The following is a 20,371-nucleotide window of genomic DNA, read 5'->3' on the forward strand; positions in this document are numbered from 1 at the left end:
ATATGTCTACAAGTAAAGGAAAGTAATAAGGAAAGATCGGTTAGCAAACAAATGAGTTTTTTTTAACAAACTGAATCGAAAAACGCTACCTGAAAAAGAGGGAAGATATGTTACAATACATCCTGGCATTAAAAACTTACAAAGGGTCCTTACTTTGTTTGTAAACCGTAGATGTGGAGGAGGAGGAGGAGGAGGAGGAGATATCAGATGTAGATGTGAGTGTATGTATCTACATATATGTATATGTGCGCGTGAAAGCTATGATAGTCAAACAACCATAACCAGACTTGGTTAAAAGGCCAATAATATATAAATTAATATAGTTTACACACTGACCTAGCTGCCCACTATCTCGCTCTGCTCGATAGTGTGCTTGATTTCAATATTTATCGCCAAAAAATAAATCGTAGTTTCCATAATCAAAAGGCATAACACTATTATGTCCCGCATTGCTCAAGACATTTGCCGTTTCATGCGAAACAAACAATTGCTGGAAATCAATCAAACTCTGTAAATCTCCATTATTTGGGTCCTCACCGAAATTAAAACAATTTAAACCATCATCATCTAATTCGTATTTGGTTTTGTCATCAGCTATCTTCATTGATTCTTTACTTTTTTGAGAACGACTAACTATCGCATCTATTAAATCAACTCCTATTTCAACATATCGCTCTGCACCTTTGTTACATGTTGAATAGTGAAGAAGGATATAAACAGTACTTTTAAGCAAATTAGTGAGCTCCTGTTCAGAATAGCCTTCTTCTTCAAATCCTCCATTGAGTATTGATATTCCTAGAGTTATGATACAATAGAAACAACACGTGATGATTATATAACATTCCATTCGCTTCACTTTCTTGAATGTAGTGTTAATATAATGATTCATTAGTTTTATTGCGAGAATAGATGCTTTTGTTGCTGCTTGGCAAAATTGCTTCAGTGATTCTTTATCCTTTAATGTCAGATTCTGCATCTCCGCCTTAATATTACTTATAGCATCAAACATGAAAAACGGGCGGCATAATAGCATAATCGCATATAGCTGAAGCAAATGCATAGTCAAGATCATATGAGTATTTCCAAAATTTTCGTTTCTGGGAATTTCTGCTGGTTTAAGAATATTGTCAAGACTGAGTAGAGGATCAAGATCCTTCAGCCAAATTTTCAACTGCACTGCAAGGTTTTTAGTCCTGTTTATATCAATTATTCGATCTTGGTAAAAATTTGCCACAATTTTACCTATCAATGTAGTTATCTTTGCAAGCTCAATCTGACATTTGGCGTTGAAATTTAGATTCGACACAAGAGTATTGGATGGAATAAATCTGGTGGGGTCATCCCAGTCGTAATCATTTATAGCCAATGGCCTTCCAATAAATACCGAGGATATCCTATCTGAACAATAAAGTGATCTAAATAATCTTTTGGGATATTCACATTCATAAGAAGAGTTTGAAAATTGCTCATTTATGAAATTCCGATGCAAGCCCAAAGATTGCGCATATTTTATTGCTTGGTTCAAATGGATCCATGCTGTTGATTTTTTCAAAATCGCTTGATAATAATGAAATTGTAAATAATGAGTAACAACACACCATAACGCGCTATCCTCAACAAGCAGCTGTAAAAGAAATCTACCGGTATCAAAAAATTTGGCTCCTAGTTCAGCCTCGGGGGTTTTATTCGCAAATTCAAAGTATGTTGCACCAATTGCTAGCACAAAGTATAGTTGAACAACCTTGTGTTGATTGTCTTCGGCATTGAAGTTTTCGTATGCTGGTTTAACAATCTCCTCGTTAAAATTATCCATGTCATATATAAAAAAAATTTCATTAATGTTCTTTTTAAACTGTTCAATGTAAATATTACAATCAGCAACTGTTGGTAACTCAACAGTAATTTTCTGGCTAACTTTCAACGGTTTATCAATAACGGGACATCCTTTTAAATTCTCAGTCAATCTACACTGCCCAACATATTGATAAAAGATGTTTCTCGTTTCATACAACACTGAAAAGGGACTTGTCTCACCCATATAACGGAATGTACCAGATTTATCATTTAACAAAATACAACTCTTACCTGCTTGGTTTGAAACTCCATCTTTTTTCTCGGTTTTGTCTGGATCCTCGATATCCACTTCATCCCCATCCTTTGCATCTACCTCATTCTTTGTCTTTACATTGTTTAGCGGGAACGATAACAATGGCTGTAATGACTTCGGAATGTAGCGATTACTTAGACTTTCACCAGCAGTATTGGGAGTATTTTCTGGGGTAGGTATACAATTGTTGTTTGACAGCAACAAAGCAGAAGGAAGAGAAGGTGGCTGTGGAAGTGCAGCAGGTGGTGGTGGTGCTAGCGGTGGCACTAGCAGTGGTTGTTGTTGTTGCTGCTGTTGTTGGTGTTGTTGTTGTTGTTGGTGTTGTTGTTGTTGTTGGTGTTGTTGTTGTTGTTGGTGTTGTTGTTGTTGTTGGTGTTGTTGTTGGTGTTGTTGTTGGTGTTGCTGCTGTTGTTGTTGTTGCTGTTGATCAATTGGCGGTAGACTAAAGCTTGGATTTTGTTGCTGGTAGTTTGGTTTTAAATCTAAAGACGGAGGTTGGGTATAATGTTGCGGTAGTAGCGATGAGTGCGTAGTGTGTGTTGGAGCCGGAATTGGAGCCGGAATTGGAGCAGAAGCTGGAGCTGGGTTATTAAGTGGGAATAAGTTACAATGCAGTGGAAACCTGCTTCTGGGTTGCAGCAGCAGCAGCAGCAGCAGCACCGGCAGGGTTAGGTGGTGATATAGACTTTCTGTGTGAGGAATCGCAAATTGCAGCAGTTGCTGTTGGTGTTGCATTAGTTGCAGTTGCAGCGGGTGTTGTTTCGGGGGATAGTAATAGCATCCGTCAGGAGGCGTAATTTGCTGCTTTGGATATAGATCTTGCGTGGAGTTGTTGTAACCAGACTTTAAACTCTGTGATTGATCTAGACTCCGTGGTTGCTCAGAACTGGGGATATGTGCTTCATTTGGTGCCCGAGTCCTATCGAGCTGTGCTTCATTTGGTGCCCGACTTATACCGAGCTGTGCTTCATTTGGTGCCCGAGTCCTATCAAGCTGTGCTTCATTCGGTGCCCGAGTCCTATCAAGCTGTGCTTCATTTGGTGCCCGAGTCCTATCAAGCTGTGCTTCATTTGTTGCATAACCTCTATCAAGTTGTAGCTGCCTCACTTTTTCCTCCTTCAACTTGGACATTCGTTCACTTTTCAACGATCTCTTATCGATTATTGTAAAAGTACACTTGTAGCCCTTCTTCAAACATAGATCACATGGTGTTAATCCGGAACACTTGTACTTTCTTTTCTTACACGAGTCACAAGCTGACGAAACTTTCTGTCTCTTCTCGGGTGGCAACTTCCTGAGTCTTTTGACTGGCGTCTTAGACAGTCTTAATTGTTCCGCTTCTGTGGCAGCAGCGGTAGCGGCAGCAGCAGCAGCCAAGTCCGTGGTATTATCTATATTCATTTCCCTTAAATATTATCAACCTCTCCTCCTTATTCAACTTTTCATAATACAGTTATTAAAAACGAAAAAGAAAAAAAAAAAAAAAATACGCCAATTTATGAATAGCAAGATATAGATGAAGATGAAGATTGTGACGAAGCAAGCCACGTGAGAAGGGTTTACTTATACTGGGGTTAGGCGATAGAAAAAGAGTGATTTAATAATAGATATAGATTTCTATTCCTTGGACAGCTCTTGAACCGATTTTGGGTTGAGTGGTATAGCGAACGTTAGCAAATGCGCCGTATCAGTAGCAGGTACAATCTGTTTCCCATTATTGATCGCACAACACATGATAACAAAGTTTATGACTAAAGATCAATATTGAAGTATGCATAATAATAAATAGAAGATTTGGCCCATACAGCTTTAGTTGGGTCGTGGACCTCCTACAAATTCCACATAGAGGAAATAGAATTCTTATGTGGTTGGACTTTTGACTTTCAACCGAGAAAAAGATTGGGAGTTAACAAGTCAGGCCATATACTTTTCCTTCTACTCTTCCAAATAGAAATTACTGTTTACACAAAAGATATGTGAGAAATAGTTCAAGTGACCTATATCGCTACGATAAATTCCGGTTTCCCAGTTGGTCTTGCTTGGCCTTTATAAAAGTTTGGCTACATGCAAAGGTATTGTTAATACCATATTTTTCTTTTTGTATTTCTTTTTTTTTTTTTTTTCTTGCATTCATGGCAATGTGAAGGAATACCAACTTTTTCAGTGCATAGTGAGTTAAATAAGAGATACACACTTGAATCTCTTTTTCTGTCTCATTTCGAGAAAACAGTAACAGTAATTGATAAACCAATTCCAAGAGATCAGCTGTTATTGGTTATTGTCTTTAAGGAGAAATAGTTCAAGTTTAGTAGCTGCAAGAGCCTCTTGCAGTAGTTGGCTCATATAATAGTTGGGTTGTTGGGTATTTAGATTGGGCCTCATGGTTGTGTCAATGTCCAAGAAACCGCGTAAATGCAGGGTGTCACAGTTGGTAGCGAAGGAAAATAAATAATAAATAAATAAATAATAAATATTTTTTTATTTTATTTTTTTATTCATTTTTTTATTTTTTTTTTCTGCTGCTGTTGACAAGATACGCGCTACCATATGTTAAGAATAACTCAAAAGGGGAATGTAATTGCGGTTTCAGCTTCAGGGGGGTGTTTTATCCAATCAGCGTGAACTATTTGTATAGATCATCATCACCTTTATACAAACCATTAGTATACATCACCACTACATACACTACACACACCACACACCACATACACCACATATACTACACACTACACACAGCACACACAATACACACAGCACATACGACACACACACACATACGACACATACGACACACGCACGGAACAACCTTGGATAGAAAAGATTTCTTTTCATTTCAACCAAACACTTTGTACGCTCTGCTCGATAGTGTCATTAGTGCCTAGCACCTCGTTACAACACTATCTCGCTCTACTCGATAGTGTCATTAGTGCCTAGTATTACTCGATAGCTCTGCTCGATAGTGTTTTTAGTGCCTAGTATTACACAATAGGTCTCTATGCCAGAATCAACAACATCTCCTCCTCACACTTGCAACTCCGTCAAATACAAGTTTCAAGATGGTGGGTCCCAGGTAATAGCAAAAGGCGGCGTGCATCCTTATCAGTTACCTGTGTTTGCCAATAAGCTCGAAGAAAGAGAATGGAGCAAACAGCACATGGCTGGTGCGTTTAGAGTGTTTGCAAGAAAAGGGTATACTGAAGGAACAGCAGGACACATATCAATTCGTGATCCAGTCGATCCTCTGACTTTTTGGATTAATCCTCTTGGTAAACATTTTGGACTCATCAAAGCTAGTGATTTAGTCCATGTTGACCACAACGGTGCAATATTACCCGATGGTAACCAATGTGCTATTAATGCAGCGGGGTTTGCTATACATAGTGCTGTTCACAAGCATCGACCAGATGTTCATGCCGCATGCCATACCCATTCAACTTATGGAAAAGCATGGAGTTGTATGCCTGGTGGCAAACAGTTGGCAATGATTAATCAAGATGTTTGTACCTTCTACAAGAGCCATTCAGTTTATGAGGATTTTGGCGGTGTTGCATTAGAAGCAGAAGAAGGTGAGAAAATTGCGCAAGCCTTGGGGCCAGTGGGGAAAGGTATGATTTTGAGTAACCATGGGCTCTTAACTGTAGGATCTACTGTTGATGAAGCAGCTTATCTTTTTACCTTGTTGGAGAAAAGCTGTCAGGTACAACTCGTGGCACAAGCAGCTTTATTGCCTGGTGAGAAGTTCAAGTTGATTGATGACGAAGTAGCTAGATACTGCGAGCATCACGATGGAAGTCATGAGATGTTGTATACTGAGTTCCAACCTGATTTGGAAATGGAACTCTACTTTAATGATGATTTCATGCAATGATGGAGGTGAAGGTGAAGGTGAAGGTGATAGTGATAGTGAAGGTGATAGTGAAGGTGAAGGTGAAGTTAATGATGATGATGATGATGAGAGCAAGAAGGATTGTGGAATATGGCGTAATCTATTGCTACTAAATAGGTATCTCTAATCAATGCTTTAACTCTTGAAACCTGCGTGTGTTTACTGTTCCCCTTATACAGCAATAAGCAAAACCAACAAGATACAAAGCACAATGACCAAAATCCCAATACACCAATTACTAGCAGTTTCTTTGTTTTTCTCAATAAAACGATTCAATCGTTTCATTCCGCGTTGTAATTTACTATCAACATTATCCATTTCATAGTCCAATTCATCCAACAAAAATGCTTGGTCTTCCAATTCTTCACCCATAATAGTTGCTTGTTCATTTAAATTCATCATTGTTTTGTGAATATCTTCTAATTGAACATCCTGCTCTTGAATCATTTCCTGTTGCTGGTAAGAGGTCATTACTGGGTTTTCTTCATTAGCAAAAGGATTTTCATCTTGACTTATTCGATTGGACATAGTAGTCACGTCTCTTAAACTAGTATTATTATTATTGTTGGTGGTGCTGGCGCTGGCGCTGCCGCTGGTCTTGTTGTTGTTTTGCTTGGTTTGTTCCCATCTTTGTTGTAATTGAGATATTCGATCATTCAAGTTTTCTATTATATCGTTTCGTTGTTCAATATCGGAATTAGAGAGTTGGAATTGTTCAGGATGCGAAGAGCTTACAGCCAATGCTTGTTTCAAATCCTGATGAATCTCTTTCAACTCTTGTAGAGTATTTTCAAAATCTTGTAATTGTTCAAACGATGTTGTTTGATTGTTGAGCTGCTGACGTTGAACAATTATTGCTTCAAGCTGTTTAATTGCATTATCTGCGTCCTCTTTGACGGCGTAAAACGGATCCATTACTCAGGGAACAATATAGGGCCTATATATCTTAAAAATGCGCTTCTACAATAGCTTCTCACCGTAACCTTTAGCTTCTTTCAGTAACCTTTACCTTCTCCCAGTAACCTTTTGCTTCTTTTCATTCTCTTTGTGCTTTCTTTCTCATCTCTTTTTTCTATGGCCATTTTACTCACTGGGTTAGAGCAGTCTTCTTCGATAATGGAGTTACAAGATATCGCACAAGAAGGGAGTCAGAAGAGCCATGAAGGAGAAGGGGAAGAGGATGAATTGCTTATTGATGGTGCTACTGAGGAAAGTCGGGTAAAAAATGGTGATATCAAGACTAAAGTATTGAATGGGTCTCCACAAAGAACACCTCAACCACAGGTACAGAATAGTATAGAGGAGCAAGAACAGGGTGTAGAGGAGCAAGAACAGGGTGTAGAGGAGCAAGAACAGGGTGTAGAGGAGCAAGAACAGGGTGTAGAGGAGCAAGAACAGGGTGTAGAGGAGCAAGAACAGGGTGTAGAGGAGCAAGAACAGGATGTGGACGAGGAAACACATGGAATGAAAGATGAAGCACAGGGTATTAAGGAAGAGAAAATTGGAGATATAGACTTACCTCCATTACACGAGATAGTAGGCGGGTCGAGTATAAGGCGATATTTGAATCAACACTTGACAAGACATTTGTTAGATGGATTAAAAGAAGTGGGGTATTTGAAACCTCGTGATCCATTAAAATATCTTGGAGAGTTTCTTATTGCCAGGTCACTTGTACAGAGTAAACTTGAAGAAGAAGAGTAAAACAACTTACACGGGATAGTAAAACACTAGGCGCCGAAACAACTGTCGACACTAGCTCTTAACACCAGCCCTTGACACCAGCCCTCAACACTAGCTCTTAACACTTACTTTCTATCTCGTTTTTCTCGATAGTGAAGCAAACTAGCTTTATTTCCGTTTAAAACTTAACTACTACTACTACTACTACCACAAAAGAGGTAGAAAAGATTATTCCAAAAATGAATCAATTTATTCAAGACAGGCCAGATAGTGGAGCAGCACTTTGTAGCTTGGTACGACACTATCGAGCCAAGCGAGCTAGTGGAGCAGCACTTTGTAGCTTGGTACGACACTATCGAGCCAAGCGAGATAGTGGAGCAGCACTTTCTGGCTTGTTACAACACTATCTCGCTCTGCTCGATAGTGCTGCTCGATAGTGTCGATAGTGTCGCTGGTCAGGTCATAACAAGCTAGTGAGTACTGCTCCACTAGCTCGCTTAGCTCGCTAGTGTCGGGTGAGACCATTGAGATTGATTTTTTCATTGTTTGAACCTTTTCAACCCAAGGTATCTTAAAATAGGGTACGTGATGCCGGTAAATTCAAAAATTAAGAACATACCAATATCGCCACCATTTGTTCCAATCTTATCTGCCAAAAAAACAGTAGGCGCTGAAACAACAGCCGGATAAGCTAGAAAATCTTGATCCATTGTGTTCTCCCAATGTCTCTTGTCCCCAACAAATACACATTTTTAAAGACCTCTATGTCACTTATTTGACAATTCCAGTGCTGAAAAACTCGATAGTCGGTGTAGTCAAACTCGATAGTCGGTATAATCAAACTCGATAGTCGGTGTAGTCAGTGTAGTCAAACTCGATAGTCGGTGTAGTCGGTGCTGCTCCAACATCTCGCTTCGCTCGATAGTGTCGCGGTGATTGGCAAACCACAACGGCCTCTCAACTCTCCCATTTACAACGGCCTTCTCTCCTCAATCTACACAACTGGTGCTAACTCGTAAAACTCAATTTTCCATTGTAAGTGAAAAAAAAAACCCCAGTGATGAATTCGCATTGTTATAGCAATCGATCGATTAATACTCTTTAATTAATTCAATTAGGGATAGGATAGATCTTTTGAAGAGGTGTATTCTCTCGACATGTCATCATCGAGGCTTGGTTCATCATCGGGAAATCTAGATTCATCTAGTTTACGCCCATACTATGACCATGATACGTTTGATGCTGGATATTCAGTAATATTTAAAAAGGGAATAGGATTATTTGATCCGAAAACTAATCAACCTGTAACTGTTCATTTATCGTCGAATACGGTAGATAATGCGGTTAACATGAGTAGTAATGGTAGAGGAGTACTACAACTGGGGGTGTTGCAGAGAGCGTTTGGTCGACAAACGGGCGGCATTGGTATCAATGGCATAGGTGTGAGAGAAGGCGCTATTCATGGAGGAAGCGGCGGTGGTGGTGACAAAAATATCATTTATGACTTGGAGTTCAATGAGTATTTTGATATCAATAACCTCTACGAATTAATGAAAAACTTGGTATGGAACTTTATCAAGAGCTATGTGAAGGTTTTGCTTGCTCAACCTTTGGAAATTACCCGATTGGTTTTGCAAGTTGGCAAATTTAACCTTGATGACGGCAAGAAGAAAGATGAAGATACTAAAGAAAAGAGGTTATTGGAAAGGAATAACAATGTTTCAACTGTTTCTATATCAAAAAGAGAGGAGAATGTCTTGAATTTATCGTCAAAAGTTAATTTTATCGAGGACGATGAGCCAATTGACTATTTCCAACCACAAAATGATCAGCAAGTATGGTCTAATCCACAATCGATTTATGATCCCTTAACATTGACACCACAACCACAATCACAACCACAATCACAATCCTCACTGTCGTCTATTGTTGTTTCACAACCCGACAACCAGCCTGTGCCACCACCTTTGAAACGGCTTAGTACAAAAAAAAGACTCAAAGTTTCCAAAATACAGCCAAAATCATTACATACGATTGATATTATTTCGGAGATAACCCAAAAGGATTCATTTTTGGCGTTATTTAGGGGTGCAAACTCCTCTTTTATCTATGTAACTTTATCACATACAATTGAGGCATGGATAACAGGATTTTTATCGCCATTCTTGGGTATACCAGATCCATTTTTTCTCGACTTGACACATTCAAACGATCCGTTTAGATCGTTGTGGTTATCTGTTGGTGCATGTGTATTAACTGGATTAGTATTAATGCCTTTAGATTTGATAAGAATCAAATTCATGATTACTCAGCCTAATCATGGGTTACCTTTTAATAACAATATTAAGAGTGGAGAGGTTAGTACTTTGAACAGCAGCTTGCATGGGGGTAAAAAGGATGACTTGGTTGAACAAGCAGCAGAGGAGATTTTACAAAACACAAGGTCGATAAGGGAATCTATACGATATTTTCCTACATACTATTTAACTCATCCATCAACACCTATTGTATTGTTGACCACATTTTATCAGTTCAGCACAAGTATATTCCGTAGAGCAGCACCATATTTACTATTTATAAAGTTTAATATCGATGCATATTCATCCCCAGCGGTTTATACGTTTATTAATCTTGTGTCGCTAATATGTGAGTTTTTCATCAAATTGCCAGTTGAGAACTTGTTAAGAAAAGAACAAGTATCCTTCTTACTCAAGCCAAAGAAACATGATTTAAGGAAAGTCATAACTATTGTTAAACCTGAGGAGAATTTGATTGTTGAATTTAACGGGTTTTCCTTGAGTTCCCAAGAGAATAGAATGGGGTGGATACAGAGAATTAAATTGTTAGGGTTATTCAATGGTTGGAGAGTAGGATTGATGAATGTAGTTGGATTCTGGGGTTACAATATAATAAAGCACAATAGCTATGAATTTAAAGAGGAGAGATTATAAGGGAGTAGAGTAGGTAATAATGATGAGGTTTTTTCATTGTTTGGTTTGTACATAGTTTGATTATTTGTTTGTAAGAGCTTTAATTGTGATTAGGAACCCTTTTTTTTTTTCAAAGTAATGAGGAGCCGAAGGCGACTCTAGTCGAAGGATATTAAATAGAACATACTCGAGGAGCCGAAGGATATTATACACAACAGAGTAATAGAACAGAGGGATAGAGCTTAGAGTAATAAAGCAGAGTAATAGACCTTTAGAAAGAAATAGTGGCTCTTATGGTTGTAACAAGCTACAGAGTTTAGGTGGCAGCTAGTCAATGTTGCTCCACTATCTCACTATGCTCGATAGTGTCTTTAGTGCCTAGTACCTTGTTACAACACTATCTCGCTATGCTCGATAGTGTCGCTTAATGAGATGTGTCGCTTTGGTTTGTGGGGTTTCCTTCATGCCACAGTTCTCTTATTATTTTTCGGGTAGGAATCATTGAAAACTCCACACTAAAATATTTCCAAGGTTGAGGTCCGATGCACGTGACATGAAGATGTGGAAATGGAAAACCTTATAATTCTTTATCCCCCCCTAGATTACTTTGAAAAATATTGGTGTGATACAATAACGACATGGCGATGGCGATGTGGTAAAATGACGCCATTTCGCTAGGGTCATAACATATGAAAACCTCTTTACAAAGACTCTTTTATTATAAAAGGGTCTTGTTATTCTTTTGTAGAAAGTGTTTTATGTATGAGTTTCTATCTTTCTTTCCATTTGTACTTTTAACGACTGTTGATCAGTTATGGCACCAGTATCAAGAAATGAACCAAGCAAGAAAGGCAAAAAGCAATTGAAGCTTTTTGCCTTTGAAATGGGATGTTCCGGACTTCAAGCGCCTGGGTTGTGGAAACATCCTAATGATAACTCAAGTAATTTCAATACTATAGAGTACTGGACTTCATTATCGAAACTTCTTGAACGCGGTAAATTCAATGGCCTATTCATTGCTGATGTTTTGGGGCCTTATGATGTTTATAATGGGCCTCGCAATTTTGATGCAGCGGCAATTTCCGGCGCCCAATTGCCCACGATTGAGCCATCAACAGTTGTATCGGCTAGTGCAGCAGTCACAAATAATTTGGCTTTTGGGGTTACTTTTAGCACCATTAGTGAATCACCTTTCCATTTTGCTAGAAGACTAGCTAGTTTGGATTTATTGACAAATGGAAGAATTGGTTGGAATGTCGTTAGTTCGTATTTGGATTCAGCAGCTAGAAATTTGTTAAATGGTGAAGAATTGCCGCCACATGCAGAGAGGTATGAGCGGGCACAAGAGTATATCAATGTTATCTACAAGTTGTTTTTAAGTTCATGGAGCGATGATGCAGTTGAATTGAAAAATGGAGTTTATGCTAACCCCGAGAAGATAAGAGAGATCAACCATAAAGGGAAATGGTTTGATGTTCCGGGCCCATTTGTTTGCCTGCCTAATGAAAATCAGAGATTGCCAGTTATTATTCAGGCTGGTACTTCGTCTGCTGGCAAGGACTTTGCTGCTCAGCACGCCGAAGTTGTGTTTATCACAACTTTTTCACCAGAAGCCTTGGGGAAACAAATTAGCGATATTAAGAAGATTGCTAGAGAAAGATATGGCAGACCCCAAGGGTCAATAAAATTTTTGCAATTGATTACACCTATAATTGGTGAGACTCAAGAAGAGGCCGATAGGAAATATCAGGAATATCAAAGCTATGGCGACATAGAAGGTGCTCAAGCGTTATTTTCTGGTTGGACGGGTATTGATATAAGCCAATATGAATACGGAGAAGACATAACAGCCGTTGGAACTAATGCAGTCAAATCATTTTTAGAATTGTGGAATAAGAAAGCACCCGGTGAACCAGAACACGTTAAGAAAACAAGAGAACATATTGCTAAACAAATCACCGTTGGTGGATTAGGACCTGTTTTTGCATCCACTGCCGCGGGCGTTGCTGATGAAATTGAACGATGGGTTGATATATCGGGAGTTGATGGATTTAACATTACATATGCTGTACACCCACAAACATTTGAGGACGTTGTTGAATACCTTATACCGGAATTGCAAAAAAGAGGATTGTTTTGGCAAGACTATCCTGAGACTGAAGATGGCAGACCATTAACTTTTAGAGAACAATTATTTGGTAGTGAATTTCAAGACACGAATCGAGATCCTCGATTTGTGTTGGAAAGTCATCCTGCTTATGATTTGAGATGGAGAGCTGGAGAGTCGAAAGCCGAGTTTGAAAAACGGTTAGGAAAAAATGGAAAAAAGAGGAAATTGGATACCGTTGACTAGACTAAAAGACGTTGTGATTAGGTTAAAAGTAAAAGAAAACTTTTCTTTTGTTTGTGCAACTTTAGTGGCAGAGACTGACAGGAGGTTCGCGATTGTTTTTTTATACTCGTGTAGTCGTGTATAATAGTCAATGTGTCGACTATTATATTACACATGGTGATATTACCAAACTAACATACTAAAGATGTCCTTATTTTGGTATTGAAGGCTTGGCATCTGCAAAGGCATGTAAATTATGGTTGAAGAAATTGTGTTACTATGTTGGACCAAAAAATGAAGGGCATTGGACCAAATGTGTTTGAAGTAGGATTAGTGGGTGTATGAGTTTAAGTTATTATATGGTGTATAGTGTAGATTAGAAGGAAAAAAAAAAAGAATTCTCAATAGGGAAATGTGGATGTTCATGGTATAGTTGTGGTTTAAAAACTTTAAAGTCTAATTTTGAAAAGATTAGCCTTTTTGAGTTGAATTTTGAAAAGATTAGCCTTTTTGAGTTGAATTTTGAAAAGATTAGCCTTTTTGAGTTGAATTTTGGAAAAAGTAGTCTTTTTAAGTTGAATTTTGCCGATTGCTTTAGACCTACTTTACTAATGCATGTTTGTTAATATCTCTTTGTCAATGTGATTCACCTTTAAAAAAAAAACCGTTTTGCTATTTTATTTATTGTTTGTTAAAGCGCGCATAAGACTACTTGTGCAAAGAAGTAAAGGAGCCCAGAGCTTAGAGCCTGTAACATTTTCTATCTGATATAAACATAGACTTGTAATAATTCTGGGTCTATAGTTTTAGGTCTGTAACTTAAGGTCTGTAACTTGAGGTTTATAGTTTTAGGTCTGTAACTTGAGGTTTATAGTTTTAGGTGTATAGTTTTAGGTGTATAGTTTTAGGTTTATAGTTATAGGTGTATAGTTTTAGGTTTATAGTTATAGGTGTATAGTTTTAGGTTTATAGGTTTGGGTGATTAGTGTTAGGTGTATAGTTTTGGGTGATTAGTGTTGGGTGTATAGTTTTAGGTTTTTGGTTTTGAGATCCACGATTTTGGGGCTACGATTTTAGGAGTCTCATCAGTTAGGTTTTGTAAATAGTTTTAGAGGGGGACCCTTTAACCAATTTGAGTAAAGCGTCTTTAACGACAAAATATTATCATAAAAAATGACAAAAAATGAGTAGCGGTATTGTAAGCAGCAAGGTTGTAATTAGCATCAGTACTTGTTATTGACAACCAACAAAAAAACCACTCTCGACATGTTTTGGACACAAAGTGGTTTTTACACTACATGAATACCCTTGTTTAGTGGATTTGCGCGCTTAACCAACTGTGAATCCACCATCACCTCCTTAGACGACAACGAGGCTTTAACCTCATCGGAAAAAAAGCGTAATTACTAGTAAACCTTTTTTTGGTGATTCAAAGTGCGCCAAGATCCATACTTATGGAGACTATCTTCAACACTTTATACGGATATATAATTATATATAAGTACATATAATATGTATATATATATAGGTATATGTATATATATATAGGTATATGTATATATATATATATAACATACACGACGCGGTATTCATTCTCTACTATTCCCTCATAAGTGGTATCGAAATCTTAGAGATATCAACATTTTTTAGTCTTGCTTGATTATGGTATCATTGTCATTATTGTAAACCAAAGAAATAAGTGACGCTGACTCAAGCTGATATTAAGAGGAAGAGGCTGATAATGTTGATGAATAGGCATTATACAAAACTACTCGTATCCACGATACTAATATCATTTATACTTGTATTTACATATTGCACGATTCATCTTATATTCAAAAACAAAAATGCATTTACATTGAATGAGTTGTTGAGATCTCAACTAGATCTCCAGAATTTGATCAAAACCCAAAACCAAATTATTACAGATTTGGATATCGTCAAATGTAATAAATTGATAAAATGTAATATACCGTTAGGTTATGTTAGATTAAACCCGTCGTTAAGTTATCATCAAACGAAAGGTGGGAATACCAACGAAAAGAAGAAAATGTATTATTCAGAATATTATTTAGTTGCGAAATTGCAGGATATACGAGAAGCAACGAAATTTATACTGGATATAGTGATGGAGCAAAAGGAGGGCTACGAATTAGTTGGCAATGGTAAAGGAGGTTTCAAATTTTATAAAAAATTGGAAAGAAATAATATTGAGCTGCCCATAATGGACAGTACCAAAGTGTTAAGATCAGTTGATATATTGTTTGGAAGCAATGATCTTATTGATTTGAGAGCAAACCATAAAACGCTACATTTTACACATGATGATCTGATCCATACGATATTATCAATATCACTAATGAGTCAAGATAATATAGTTGAACAAGAAAATTCGGTTAATGATGAAAAACACAATACCAAACAACAAAAGGAAGTTATAGCAACCCGACTGGAGAAATATAAGATTATGCAAATTTCAGATTTACATTTTGGACAAGATTTGGGCAACTGCAATTCCAAAGGAATTGATTGTAAATCTTCTGATTTAAAAACTTTAAAGTTCATAGATCAAAGTATCAAGGCTGAGAAACCGGAGATTGTTGTTATTACAGGAGATCTATTTGACATCAAACGATCTACTGATTACAAATCTATTTTACTCAAAAGCTTGCAACCCATAATTGCCACGGGTACTAAATTTGTATACACATTTGGTGATGAGAGTTTTAGTCGAGAGGATAAATTAACAATTTTGGAGTTTTTAACAACTTTACCCAACTGTTTAAACTATTTGCCTATAGAGAATAGTCTTCATGGGGTCACCAACTACAATTTCAAGATAACTAACGAATTGAATAAACAAAGTATTGCGTTATCAGTACTAGATTCAGAAGACCAATTCATTGATGAGTCTCAAATCAATTATTTGTATCGATTTTGTAACAACAAGGAATTTTTCCTAGATTATAAACTCTTGTTCTTCCATCATCCATTGCCCCAATATCGTCCAGCAGGGATTTTCAAAATCATAGGTTCATATAACGAGAGACATCCATTGAATTCTAAAACAAATGAAAAATATCATGATGATATCGTGAATTGTAGCTATCATGTAGTTTCAGTTGGTCATGAACACGAAAATGACGCCTGTATCTTGTCAGAAATGTCAAAAAAGGAAAACGAGGCGGAAGAAGTAGACAAGAATGAGAAAAAAAGTATATGGTTATGCTACAGTAGTGTAGCTGGTGATTCAGCAATTACAAAATTAAATCAACTGTATGTGAGGAAATTGAGGATGTTTGAAGTTGACTTTACAAAAAAAAGAATAATTAGTTGGAAGAAAAATGAAAATGACAAGACGGCGTTTGAACCTCAATTGATATATCAGAAAGATGCTGGATCATGATCAAACGCGGTAACTAAAAGAGTATATATTAATGCCATATCTATATATGTCGGTTGTTGGTAGAGATCTCTAATAAGCCTAGATGGCAAGAAGATAATTATTCATTTGGTAGCATATGCACTACCATCTCATCTCTTGATTTTTTTCCAGTTAAAAAAAAATATATATATATATATATGAAAAGAACCCTACATATATATAGATATAGATATAGTTAGGTTAAATTCCCAAAACGAACGCTTAAACCCCACTTCCAAGTTCATCACATTTCAGTCTGTTATTTTCAGGTTTATTGTAATGGGAAAGGCCAAAAAGACAAGAAAGTTTGCTGCTGTTAAGCGTACATTATCTCAAAAAGATCCACGTTTATCTAAGAAGCAGAACCAGAACCAGAAATCCAGTATCAATAGCTTCTCTTCCAAAAAGGATGATGACCTTGAGTTGACCAAACATATTCCACAAGTGTCTTCTGGACTATTCTTCAAATTTAACGAGGCTATACGACCCCCTTACCAAGTATTAATTGACACGAATTTCATCAATTTCAGTATTCAAAAGAAAATCGATATAATAAGAGGACTCATGGACTGTTTGATGGCCAAATGTATACCAATAATTACAGATTGTGTTATGGCGGAACTTGAGAAATTAGGTAGTAAATATAGAATAGCTTTGAAACTAGCTAAGGACCCTAGGATTCAAAGACTAAGCTGTTCTCATTCTGGAACATATGCTGATGATTGTTTAGTAAATCGAGTTATGCAACATAAATGTTATATTGTTGCAACCAATGACGCAGATCTAAAGAGAAGGATTAGGAAAGTTCCAGGAGTACCATTGTTGAGTGTAGGTCTGCATTCTTACGTTGTTGAACGATTGCCCGATGTCTTTTGAAAACAGCTGTGTGGGTGGGGGTGGAGGGCTATAGAAAGGATAGTCCACAGTTGACTTTTTTTTATTCCTTTTTTTTTTTTTTTTGGTTCCTCCTTTCAAATTTCTTTTTTGGGATATTCTAATGGCAAGATGTATGAGAAGAGATCTTTGAGCAGGTTACGAAATGGCGCTGGTATTGGAAATGGGCACGTCACAACGGATTTACCAAATTCGGTTGAGCCAATCCCCCCCCATGAATTTCATGAGTCTATTATCCAGAAATTGAGAAATCTTCTTCAGAAGTTAGATCAGTTTAGAAATATCCCAATTCCTGCATCATATCAAATATCGTTATCGTCGAATCGACCTTCAATTAGTACACTTGATTATAATAATTACAAGGGCAACAATAGTTCAATACCTCATCAAGATGGATGTATTCTCACCAATGAGTATTATACGTTACTATGTCAGTACAACAAAGTCTACGAGCTATTAATTCAAAAGAACAATGAGATGAATATTTTCAAGTATAGTATGAATGAAGGTATTTTAATGATTATGAGTGATATTGAAATGGACGCAGCTAAACGAATTAAAAGAGGGTCAGTTACTTTAATGAAAAAGCATAATAAAGAGGGGAAGAGGAAAAGAGTTGATGAAGCAGGAGGTTGTACTGCTGGTCCAGTCGATGATAGTAATGTCAATGCTATTAATGAAATTAGCAAAAAATTGATGGATATTTTCAATCCCGAAGAGGAATTTGAGTCTACTATTTGTTCATCCATTTTAGATTAATAAGGCTAGAAAGAGTGACAGTATCGAGCGACAGTATCGAGCGACAGTATCGAGCGACACTATCGAGCGACACTATCGAGCGACACTATCGAGCAGAGCGAGATAGTGGAACAAAACTGACTAGCTGCCACCTACACTCAGTAGCTTGTTACAACACTGACTAGCTGCCACCTACACTCAGTAGCTTGTTACAACACTGACTAGCTGCCACCTACACTCAGTAGCTTGTTACAACACTGACTAGCTGCCACCTACACTCAGTAGCTTGTTACAACACTGACTAGCTGCCACCTACACTCAGTAGCTTGTTACAACACTGACTAGCTGCCACCTACACTCAGTAGCTTGTTACAACACTGACTAGCTGCCACCTACACTCAGTAGCTTGTTACAACACTGACTAGCTGCCACCTACACTCAGTAGCTTGTTACAACACTGACTAGCTGCCACCTACACTCAGTAGCTTGTTACAACACTGACTAGCTGCCACCTACACTCAGTAGCTTGTTACAACACTGACTAGCTGCCACCTACACTCAGTAGCTTGTTACAACACTGACTAGCTGCCACCTACACTCAGTAGCTTGTTACAACACTGACTAGCTGCCACCTACACTCAGTAGCTTGTTACAACACTGACTAGCTGCCACCAACACTCAGTAGCTTGTTACAACACTATCTCGCTCTGCTCGATAGTGTCGCTCTGCTCGATAGTGTCGCTCTGCTCGATAGTGTCGCTTGTTACCTACGAAAGCCAATATTAGCTTATTAATTGTATATGATATCAAGTGCTTACTATAGATTCTATTAATATTATTGCCTGGCCTTAACACTTTGTAGCAACACTGGGCCCCTTATAAAGAGTAAAGCCACTTAGTGGAACAAAAAAATTTTTATTGACACAAAAAGTCCGCTTAGTAATAAGGTCCCCTATCAAAACAGTCTTGCTTCAATTGATCAATTGAGACTGTATAACAGTTTGTTGTAATTGATCAATTGAGACTATATAACAGCCTTGCTTCAATTGATCAATTGAGACAGTGCACGCCAATTATGTTCTCACCATCATTAGCATTTCGTCATCAAGCAAAGTATTTTTTGCATAACCATAAACGGAAATCTATTTTCTTTTTTCCGATTTAATTTGTAATGCAATTTTTCTGTTTATATTAATTAGTTTGCCAGATCTTCCGCGCCACCTTTGCAATACATTAATAACAATTGGCCATTATTCAGTTGAGAGGCTATAGAGGTGAGCCTAGAAGCAAAAGACTAAGGGTGATATACAATAAATGCTTCACAACATATCAAAACCAGATTCACTGAAAAAAAAAAGCTTTTTAAAAACAAAATCTATATAATATACCCGACTCAAAAAAAAAAATTATATTAAGTTAATAGAGCCAGAACTCAACACAGCTCTCAACTTTTTAACCTAGGTAAGCATGAACTTGTTGAAAAAAAAAATTTTAATAAAAAAAGGAAATTGATTCACAGTGTGAAATCTGGATAGTGAGTGTATAGTGATGCTGCATTTAATAATAAGTTGGCCCCTAGTATAAACTTGTAGAAATGGCTCTAGTTAGATAACTTTATAATACAAAAAGGAAAATATTCTTTTATAACATTAACTCCTAATCTGAACTATGGAAAAAAAAATTCTTCAAATTAATAATGACTTAAAATGTGTAGATGTGTAAATTGTAATTAATGTAGATTGATTTAAAAATTAATGATGGGTCATTTTTATATCCTTAGTATAATAAAGCAATAGCAGCGGCAACAACAGCAGCACCACCATAGATGTTAGCGTTAGCAATGGCACCTGCGTTACCAGAAGCACCACCTGATGAGTTACCAGCACCAGTAGCGTTCTTCTTGTCACTACCGGCAACAGCACCACCTGTGGAGTTCTTCTTATCACTTCCAGCTACGGCAGCGCCGGTGTCGTTGTGGAATTTAGCTTGGATTGAACCAACTAAAGCTAATGAAGCAATGACTGTAGTGAATTTCATTTTTTCCTAAAATACAAATAATATTTCTAATTCCTGTGGTTGTTGTGTAAATACAGCAATACAAAAAAGAATAAAAAAGAGAAAAAGAAGAAATCTTTAGTTTACATTTTTAATGAAAATTTGCATAGTATTTATACATTTCTGACATCAAAATGGCTCAGTTTGTTTGAACAACACCCCTCTCCCCCAAAAATTCACCTTTTGTACATAAATTAAATCAATTTCTTGCTATCTTGATATTACTCGCAAACTTAAAAAGAAACTTGCGGAAAAAATGGGTGAAAAAAAAAAAAAAAAAAAAAAAGAAATAAGAACTCTTTGCGTCACCAAAAAAAAAAAA

The 20,371-nt window shown here is 37.1% G+C and overlaps 9 protein-coding genes across 9 annotated transcripts; 6 read left to right on the forward strand and 3 right to left on the reverse strand. All coding sequences in view use genetic code 12, as the record gives it.

Moving 5' to 3' along the window:
• Positions 1 to 379: 379 nt before the first annotated feature.
• On the reverse strand, positions 380 to 3,508 carry FGR27 (Fgr27p; the record flags this gene model as incomplete). Its single annotated transcript, XM_049325245.1, has 1 exon — positions 380 to 3,508. The coding sequence occupies one exon, from the start codon at positions 3,506 to 3,508 to the stop codon at positions 380 to 382; it is 3,129 nt and encodes a 1,042-aa protein (XP_049179026.1).
• Positions 3,509 to 5,102: 1,594 nt separating this feature from the next.
• KGF56_003868 (uncharacterized protein) lies at positions 5,103 to 5,975 on the forward strand (the record flags this gene model as incomplete). The annotated part of the gene is made up of 1 exon (XM_049325246.1): positions 5,103 to 5,975. The coding sequence occupies one exon, from the start codon at positions 5,103 to 5,105 to the stop codon at positions 5,973 to 5,975; it is 873 nt and encodes a 290-aa protein (XP_049179027.1).
• A 189-nt stretch (positions 5,976 to 6,164) lies between these two features.
• Positions 6,165 to 6,908, reverse strand: KGF56_003869 (uncharacterized protein; the record flags this gene model as incomplete). The annotated part of the gene is made up of 1 exon (XM_049325247.1): positions 6,165 to 6,908. One exon carries the CDS (start codon positions 6,906 to 6,908, stop codon positions 6,165 to 6,167), a length of 744 nt encoding a protein of 247 aa, XP_049179028.1.
• Positions 6,909 to 7,067: 159 nt separating this feature from the next.
• On the forward strand, positions 7,068 to 7,697 carry SDC1 (Sdc1p; the record flags this gene model as incomplete). Its single annotated transcript, XM_049325248.1, has 1 exon — positions 7,068 to 7,697. The coding sequence occupies one exon, from the start codon at positions 7,068 to 7,070 to the stop codon at positions 7,695 to 7,697; it is 630 nt and encodes a 209-aa protein (XP_049179029.1).
• Positions 7,698 to 8,833: 1,136 nt separating this feature from the next.
• Positions 8,834 to 10,627, forward strand: KGF56_003871 (uncharacterized protein; the record flags this gene model as incomplete). Its single annotated transcript, XM_049325249.1, has 1 exon — positions 8,834 to 10,627. The coding sequence occupies one exon, from the start codon at positions 8,834 to 8,836 to the stop codon at positions 10,625 to 10,627; it is 1,794 nt and encodes a 597-aa protein (XP_049179030.1).
• Positions 10,628 to 11,420: 793 nt separating this feature from the next.
• Positions 11,421 to 12,959, forward strand: KGF56_003872 (uncharacterized protein; the record flags this gene model as incomplete). The annotated part of the gene is made up of 1 exon (XM_049325250.1): positions 11,421 to 12,959. The coding sequence occupies one exon, from the start codon at positions 11,421 to 11,423 to the stop codon at positions 12,957 to 12,959; it is 1,539 nt and encodes a 512-aa protein (XP_049179031.1).
• A 1,726-nt stretch (positions 12,960 to 14,685) lies between these two features.
• KGF56_003873 (uncharacterized protein) lies at positions 14,686 to 16,344 on the forward strand (the record flags this gene model as incomplete). The annotated part of the gene is made up of 1 exon (XM_049325251.1): positions 14,686 to 16,344. The coding sequence occupies one exon, from the start codon at positions 14,686 to 14,688 to the stop codon at positions 16,342 to 16,344; it is 1,659 nt and encodes a 552-aa protein (XP_049179032.1).
• A 297-nt stretch (positions 16,345 to 16,641) lies between these two features.
• On the forward strand, positions 16,642 to 18,015 carry KGF56_003874 (rRNA-processing FCF1 family protein; the record flags this gene model as incomplete). The annotated part of the gene is made up of 2 exons (XM_049325253.1): positions 16,642 to 17,229; positions 17,377 to 18,015. 2 exons carry the CDS (start codon positions 16,642 to 16,644, stop codon positions 18,013 to 18,015), a joined length of 1,227 nt encoding a protein of 408 aa, XP_049179033.1.
• Positions 18,016 to 19,770: 1,755 nt separating this feature from the next.
• Positions 19,771 to 20,031, reverse strand: PGA56 (Pga56p; the record flags this gene model as incomplete). The annotated part of the gene is made up of 1 exon (XM_049325254.1): positions 19,771 to 20,031. One exon carries the CDS (start codon positions 20,029 to 20,031, stop codon positions 19,771 to 19,773), a length of 261 nt encoding a protein of 86 aa, XP_049179034.1.
• Between the last annotated feature and the right edge of the window lie 340 nt (positions 20,032 to 20,371).

The sequence above is a fragment of the Candida oxycetoniae genome, assembly GCF_023343755.2.
Source record: "Candida oxycetoniae strain CBS 10844 chromosome Unknown scaffold10, whole genome shotgun sequence".
NCBI classification, from domain to species: domain Eukaryota; kingdom Fungi; phylum Ascomycota; class Pichiomycetes; order Serinales; family Debaryomycetaceae; genus Lodderomyces; species Lodderomyces oxycetoniae.